This window comes from Bos taurus, chromosome X (genome assembly GCF_002263795.3).
Source record: "Bos taurus isolate L1 Dominette 01449 registration number 42190680 breed Hereford chromosome X, ARS-UCD2.0, whole genome shotgun sequence".
In the NCBI taxonomy this organism is placed as follows: domain Eukaryota; kingdom Metazoa; phylum Chordata; class Mammalia; order Artiodactyla; family Bovidae; genus Bos; species Bos taurus.
This window is the reverse complement of record NC_037357.1, coordinates 57,928,976-57,937,459: the sequence shown is the minus strand read 5'-3', so window position 1 is coordinate 57,937,459 and position 8,484 is coordinate 57,928,976. Positions and strand designations below refer to the sequence as shown.

The 8,484-nt window shown below is 40.2% G+C and overlaps 1 protein-coding gene across 1 annotated transcript; it reads right to left on the bottom strand.

The window, feature by feature from the left end:
• Positions 1-339: 339 nt before the first annotated feature.
• On the bottom strand, positions 340-847 carry LOC787129 (glycine cleavage system H protein, mitochondrial). Its single transcript, XM_002699893.4, has one exon. The coding sequence runs from the start codon at positions 845-847 to the stop codon at positions 395-397; it is 453 nt and encodes a 150-aa protein (XP_002699939.4). The 3' UTR covers positions 340-394.
• Between the last annotated feature and the right edge of the window lie 7,637 nt (positions 848-8,484).

The window sequence follows — 8,484 nt, the reverse complement described above, 5'->3', positions numbered from 1 at the left end:
AAGATAACCATGTTATCCTTGAATTACATAATTTTTGTAATTAGTTTTCCAGAGATAGTTTCAGGAATTCTGAATATTATAACTGGAGCCTAGACTAAAAATCACAGGATGCTATGGAAAACATGCACAGTGTTTATCTGAAGTCATTAGAAAGTTAAGGGGTATTTTCTTCAGGAAAAAATGTTACAAGTAGTTTCTTTTGCTAAAAGTTGCTTTTTAAATAATTATCCACCACTAATTTAAGACAACTATGCTAGATTGGAGAAGGCAATGGCACCCCACTCCAGTACTCTTGCCTGGAAAATCCCATGGACAGAGGAGCCTGGTGGGCTGTAGTCCATGGGGTCGCTAAGAGTCGGACACGACTGAGCGACTTCACTTTCACTTTTCACTTTCATGCATTGGAGAAGGAAATGGCAACCCACTCCAATGTTCTTGCCCGGAGAATTCCAGGGACGGGGGAGCCTGGTGGGCTCCTGTCTATGGGGTCGCGCAGAATCGGACATGACTGAAGTGACTTAGCAGCAGCTTTCACACTTTTCAAAGCACCAAACTCCTCTTGTTTGTTTAACTTTGTCTCAACTTCAGGCAGACTACAGTAAACATCTCCCAAAGCTTTCTGTGCAAAATTGCTGATTCCCACTCTTTCAATACCATCTTCTGTTGTTACCCATTCGTGTTTTCCTGTGAATTTCCGCACTGACAGCACAGCGGGGCCGGTGCTCAGTGCCTGGACGGCACCCGCCCGCGGTCCCCAGGGCCGCGGCGAGCAGGGCACGCTGGGTGCCAAGATGGCGCACAGGCTGCCGACCGCCGCCCGCACGCTCTGCACCCCTCGCAGCGCCATGTTTGCACGGGTGCAGAGGGTCTCCACGCTGCACCTAGAGCACTCCGGCCGGCGGGGGCAGGGCAGGCCCCCAGATCATCTCTTTTATGTCTGTTTTTATAAGGGCGCTAATCCCATTCTTGAGGGCTCCACTGTCATGAACTAATTACCTCCCAAAGGCCCCACCTCTAAATACCATCACATTGAGGATTAGGGCTTCAATACATGATTCTGAGGGGAGACACAATTATTCAGTCATAGCAACTCTTAAGACCTAGAGGAGAGCAGAACCAAAGAATAGAAAGAGCCTAGGTCCCTGAGTAACATGGAGTGTCGTCTTCCTGCTGACTGACTTTAGATTGATATGAATGAAAAATAAACATTCTTTAAAGCTACAAAGATTTAGGAGTTTGTTTATTAAATGAATATACCGGCTAATCAAGGAATACACTTGAAATGCAATGGTTTAGCTCACAGGAGGAAAAACTAAACAACCAGGTCTTATAAACAAGGCATCGTCTGGAATCTAGATAAAAGGAACTAATGGACCACTTTTCCAGGCACCTTTGGCACTATGAATCAGCTCCAACTTTTTCCTGTCTTTGCATTGCTCAGCTCAAAATTCAAATTCCTGGGGGGAGCCAAGTCCAGTTGGCTTGGACCTCATGCCCACTTGGTGACCAGAGAATCTGTGGAGGATGGTGGCTCAGAGGGTAAAGAGCCTGCCTACAATTCAGGAGACCCAGCTTTGATCCCTGAGTCGGGAAGATCCCCTGGAGAAGGGAATGGCAACCCACTCCAGTGTTCTTGCCTGGAAAATCCCATGGACAGAGGAGCCTGGTAGGCTACAGTCCATGGGGCCACAAAGAGTCTGACACGACTGAGCGACTTCACTTCACTTCGCTTTACTTCACTTCAAGTGTTACATACAGTGGGGAAGGGGAGTAATCCAAAGGGAATTCCAAGCTGGCACTGGAATGTCTGAAAAGTAGCAGTAAACAGTATGCTTTATGTGGTCCATGTAGAATTCTTAATTTCATTTATTTTATTTTTCAAGTTTAGATTTTTCACATGATTTTTTAAAAAATATATTCTAGCTTTCAGGTGACATGTACTATGTTGTCATTTATTTTCTTGAGTATTTATAGTCCCTGTCATACAACTGCAATAACTGGATCACCATGAGTCTGTTTCTATTGTTTTTTTTTCCTTCTTGGGTTCAATTATTTGTATGTCAGTTAATTTTTTAAAGAACCTGCCTGCAGTGCAGACATGGGTTTGATCCCTGGGTTGGAAAGATCCCCTGGAGGAGGGCATGGCAACCCATTCCAGTATTCTTGCCTAGAGAATCCCATGGACAGAGGAGCCTGGTAGGCTACAGTCCATGGAGTTGCAAAAAGTTGGACATGACAGTGATTAACACTTTAACTTTCACTAACTTTTTACTAACTTCCAGACTTTGTGCCTGGAAAGCCATACATGCTTTAGATGATCACATGTCACTCCAAAGAGGTTTCACCTTATTTTCTGCAAGGCAGCAGAAGGGCAGATTACCTTAATCCAATCAACCACTGAAGTGACTTGAAGCTGTTTTACAGGGTTTGCTAGACTCAGTCTGCCTCTAGTTTGCCCCATTCCAATGATGTAGCTCTCTGCTGCTGCTAAGTCACTTCAGTTGTGTCCGACTCTGTGCAACCCCATAGACGGCAGCCCACCAGGCTGCCCCATCCCTGGGATTCTCCAGGCAAGAACACTGGAGCGGGTTGCCATTCCCTTCTTCAATGCATGAAAGCGAAAAGTGAAAGTGAAGTCGCTCAGTTGTGTCCGACCCTCAGCGACCCCATCGACTGCAGCCTTCCAGGCTCCTCCGTCCATGGGATTTTCCAGGCAAGAGTACTGGAGTGGGGTGCCATTGCCTTGGGGTCCCAAATGAGAGCCAGAGGGGGAATGTTTCATAAGGACCTTCCTCCTTGAGAAGTTCTAGACTCCAACTTTTTTTTTCTCAGCTCTCTGAAACTTTCCCAAACTCCACTCTACTTTTTAGCCACTCTGCTTAACTTCTCTAATTTGTTGCCCCATGCAACTTAATTGGCAATTTTCTGAAAGGAAAAAAACCTGGGCTGCATGTCATGCTCACTTTTCTGTGCTTCTCCTATCTCCAGATGGTGGCCACTTAAGACTTTGGCACAACATAAACTCCAGTTTTTATCCCTCCAGTCTTGTGATATTACCTAAAGCTCTGATGGCCTCTCTGCCTCTTCAGAGTCATCCTCTACTCAGTGTCTGGGCCAAGAATTAACATATCCTAAGGGAAAAAACAACATGTAGGAAGTTGGGCTTACTTTGATGAGTTTCCCTCCTTTCTGGAATCTCCCTTCCCAAGTCCTGGCTCCCTGATACTTTCAAAAAGGATTTTGGTTTTTGGAATTTTACCTGATTTTTAAAGTTACTCTCAGCAACAACATTGATCTGCTACAAGTTGTTCCATCCTGAATCAGAAGTCCCTTGTATGGTACAATGTTTTCATAAGTATTGGGCCTGGAATTTTCTTGTATATTTCTCTAATTTATGTACCCATAACTGAATTGGAAACCAGATGTTTGCAATTCCTTAAATACGTAATGTTTAATGATGATGGTGCCAGTGTGACAATGTGTGTATCAGTCAGATTTTAGTGTAGGAAAGAGAAGCCACTCTAAGAACTTTAAGCAGGAATGGATGTCTTTACCTCTTTATTACAAAAATGGAATTATGTAACCTGTTTTATTAAATACAGCATATATCATGACATATATACACAGCATTTGTTTTAGTTTGATCTAAAATATCTCATAGTGTAGATGTACTGTAATGAATTTAGCCATCCTTCTATTTATGGAAATTCAGGTAGTCTCCAGGGTTTTATTTTTCTTGCCAATGAAAATAACACTGCAATAAATGTCTTTGTGGCAGTGAATCCTGATGCTCTTATTTCTGTACAATAGAATTTTCTAAGTAAGACTGCTGGGTCAAAGGGTATACGTATTTTAAAGCTGTAATAGATACAGTTAGACTGCACTCTAGAGAGTTTATAACAATTTACAGGAATGAATTTAAAACAGAGAAATGAATACTTACAAAGTTGCCAGAAGGTCTAAAGGAGGAGAGTGGAGTCTAGATTTAAAAGAATAGTTCTAAAAAATACTGAACTGAAACCTCAAGGGACCTCCTCATTTTGATGTCACCTCTAGAGCCCTGCCAGAATCAAGGGCCTGCCATTGTCACCTCGGTATCTGGTACAGCTCTCTCTGAGTACCCAGGGAGGTGGATGAAGAGCATCAATAACTGTGAACCAGTGATTAGAAATTACATTGAGAAACTGCTCTTGCTGCCTTTGCTGGGGGTAACTCCTCTGTTCCTCTTGATACCCAGGAAGCTGGAAAAGAAACACTGCAGAAAATCCTCATATCTATAAGCAGGGCTACAATTTCTAGCTTGTCAACCCACTTCCAGGGACTTCCCTGGTAGTTTGGTGGTAAAGATTCCACCTGCCAGTGCAGGAGACATAAGAGATATGGGCTTGATCCCTGGGTCAGGAAGATCCCCTGGAGAAGGAAATGGCAACCTGCTCCAGTATTTTTGCTTGGGAAATCCCACAGACAGAGGAGCCTGGCAGGCCACAGCCCATAGGGTCGCAAAAGAGTTAGACAATACTTAGTGACTAAAAAACAACAACAGCCTATTTCTATCTGCCAGACTTTTACATAAGTGAATCTAGGTAGGTGATATCTAATTTACATGCAAAACCCTAGCTGGGTGGGACTCTGTGGTGGAATGGACATGGAGTAAACCAATCCATACTGCTAGCTACATTCTATAGTTATTATACATTATTATATAACTAACTACCCAATTTTACATAATGCTGGGCAAGACATTAATTAGGGGCTATTCTCTTGATACCACTGGACCTTAGAAGTGGGAGAAGAGACAGAGAGACTCTTTACAAAACAGGAAATTCATATCACTTAAAGAATTAAGGCAAAAGAATGTTTGAACAACTCACCAGTAATCCAAAAATGCATATTAAAATCAGATACCATTTTGGGGGAAGGACCTGTGAAATTAACAAATATAAATTTGAGACAAGATAGAGCTGATGACAGAGCAATAAAATGGACACTTTCATTTTATTCACTGTTAGAGCATAAATTGGCCCAAATATTTTGGAAAATAAATAGACCATGTGTGTTAAAATCATTATTGATGTTTGTATACTCTAACCCAGTAATTTCACTTCTGGGAATCTATTCAAAGGTAATAATCCTGATATACTGAAAAGAAGTTTATATTAAAAGATATTCATTGTAGCATCACTTATAATAGAAAAATGGAAGCAATCTAAGTTTATAATAATAGGGGAATGGTTGAGTGAATTTTGGATCATACACAAAATTAAATATTCCACTGCCATAAAATAATGCATAAGTGAAATGATAATGATGTTAGCCAGAAACTTTCATTTTAATCCATTAAATACTAAAGGCATAGTATCTAAGATCTATGACCTTTTAGGTCTATGACCTAAAAGATGATGCTGTTAAAGTGCTGCACTCAATATGCCAGCAAATTTGGAAAACATAGCAGTGGCCACAGGACTGGAAAAGGTCAATTTTCATTCCAATCCCAAAGAAAGGCAATGCCAAAGAATGTTCAAACTACCGCACATTTGCACTCATCTCACATGCTAGCCAAGTAATGCTCAAAATTCTCCAAGCTAGGCTTCAACAGTATGTGAACTGAGAACTTTCAGGTGTTCAAGCTGGATTTAGAAAAGGCAGAGGAACCAGAGATCAAATTGCCAACATCCGTTGGATCATCAAAAAAGCAAGAGAGTTCTAGAAGAACATCTACTTTTGCTTTATTGACTATGCTAAAGCCTTTGACTGTGTGGGTCATAACAAACTGTGAAAAATTCTTAAGAGATGGGAATACCAGACCATCTTACCTGCTTCCTGAGAAATCTATATGCAGGTCAAGAAGCTACAGTTAGAACTGGACATGGAACAATGGACTGGTTCCAAATTGGGAAAGTACATCAAGGTTGTATAGTGTCACCCTGTTTATTTAACTTATATGCAGAGTACCTCATGCAAAATGCTCGGTTGGATGAAGCACAAGCTGGAATCAAGATTGCCAGAAGAAATATCAATAACCTCAGATATACAGATGACACCACCCTTATGACAGAAAACGAAGACTTCTTTAAAGAAGTATTTAAAGAGCCTCTTGATGAAAGTGAAAGAGGAGAGTGAAAAAGCTGGCTTAAAACTCAACATTCAAAAAACAAAGATCATGGCATCTGGTTCCATCACCTCATGGCAAATAGATGGGGAAACAATGGAAACAGTGATAGACTTTATTTTTGGGGGCTCCAAAATCACTGCAGATGGTGACTGCAGCCATGAAATTAAAAGACGCTTACTCCTTGGAAGGAAAGTTATGACCAACCTAGATAGCATATTCAAAAGCAGAGACACTACTTTGCCAACAAAGGTCTGTCTAGTCAAGGCTATGGTTTTTTTCTGTTAATTTAAATTTATATATTTTAATTGGAGGCTAATTAGTTTACAATATTGTATTGGTTTTTCCAGTGGTCATGTATGGATGTGAGAGTTGGACCATAAAGAAAGCTGAGAGCTGAAAAATTGATGTTTTTGAACTGTGGTGCTGGAGAAGACTCTTGAGAGCCCCTTGGACGGCAAGGAGATCAAACCAATCAATCCTAAAGGAAATCAGTCCTGAATATTCATTGGAAGGACTGATGCTGAAGCTGAAGCTGCAATACTTTGGTAACCTAATTCGAAGAACTGACTCGTTTGAAAAGACCCTGATGCTGGGAAAGATTGCAGGCAGGAGGAGAAGGGGATGACAGAGGATGAGATGGTTGGATGGCATCACTGACTCAGTGGACATGAGTTTGAGCAAGGTGATGGACAGGGAAGCCTGGTGTATTGCAGTCCATGGCGTCACAAAGAGTCAGACAGTACTGAGAAAGTGAACTTACTGACTGACCTTTTCAAGGACCTGCAAATGTGCTTTACACTTGATGAAAATTATTGGCTTCAAATTATGTAGGTAACTGCAAAATTAAAGCCAATAAATGTCTAAGTAAATGTAAAAAAATGTAACACATTAATTTTATAAATTATTTCTTTTTGTATTCAGAAACATTATATCAGAAAAAAATTGATGGTTAGATTATATCAGTTTGTAAGAACTCCTGAGTATACATGATCTCTGCTAAGAAGTCATAAGTTCTAAATTTCAAAAGCAGAATTTTAAAAGTTACTTCAATTTAGCAAAAAATATATTTAATGTAGGATGTGAGTACATGTTAAAAGTATAAATTGAAATATATAGAGTAGCCCTCCAAAAGTAAGAGTACATGGGGTTTAGTATGGTCTTAAAATGCTCTGCCTAAGAAATGCCATGTTTTTAGTACCTAGTGTGTGCCAAGCTCTTTATATGCATCATCTTTAATCCTCACAACAGTACTGGTTTGTAGCTCTGTTTAATCATCATTTCTTTCATAAGAGGAATTATGCAAGTATCTCAAGATCACATGGCTAGGAAAGGTGAAGCTGGAATTCGAAGGCAGGTTGGCTTGACTCCACATCCTGAACCTTTAAGTTTATGTATGTTATAGTGTTATTTTTTTTAAAGGAGCTTACACAATTGTATATGCGGTTTGATTGTGACTTTAGAAAAAGTACAGTATTCATTAAGAACAAAATTTTTCTGATTTTTACTGTTCTGCATTTTCTAAAATATTTTTACAAGTCATGCAACACTTAAAAAAAATTGAGTTGGAGCATACTTGCGCAACAGTGACATCCTGTGGATATATGGGTCATTGCAGTCTTAGCTTTAATTTCAGTTGGGGAGCTGACTGCTTGAAGGCAGCGCTGAGCTTTATGTTGGTCAAGATTTCTGGGCTGAATGTGGCAGAAAACTTGGTCAGGATTCCACTTTTTCTCTCAAAATTGGAGAAGAAAATTTATAATGTCATTTTTTTTGGCAATTAAGTAGAGTTTAATGTGATTTTATTATATTTAAAATATTGTTCTGGGAAGGGTCTGTAAGTTTCACAAAATTGCCAGGAATCCACAGCAGGAAAAGTTCACTAATGCCTTGATTGAGTGTATTCTAGACAGGCTACTCCACTAGCTAGGTCCTGAAGAGAAGATCACAAGAAGCGGAGCTGCCACTGACTCATAGATAAATAAATAGACAGATAAATAGGTGAATAAAATACTCTCTAATAGCTTCTCTGCATCCTGAAGCAATATAGCAGTCATTACGCTCCCAGCCCTGGATCCATGTTGCCTGAATGTGACTCGAGCATTTCCTAGCTTTGTGATCTTGGCCAACTCACACAACCCCTCTGTACTTTATCTTTTTCTCCATCTCTAAAGTGAGGATAAGAATTGTCCCGTCTTAGGGTTTTGTGAGAAAGAAATGAAATAATACACTTACAGTGTCATTTGGGGGGTGCTTAATGATTGGTAATTATTATATTGCCTGCTTCCCAAAACTAACCTTCCTTTAAGAATCAGTATATAACTTGTTGAGCATTATAAGCAAAGAGAACTTTGTCACTATTACTAAATTCACAA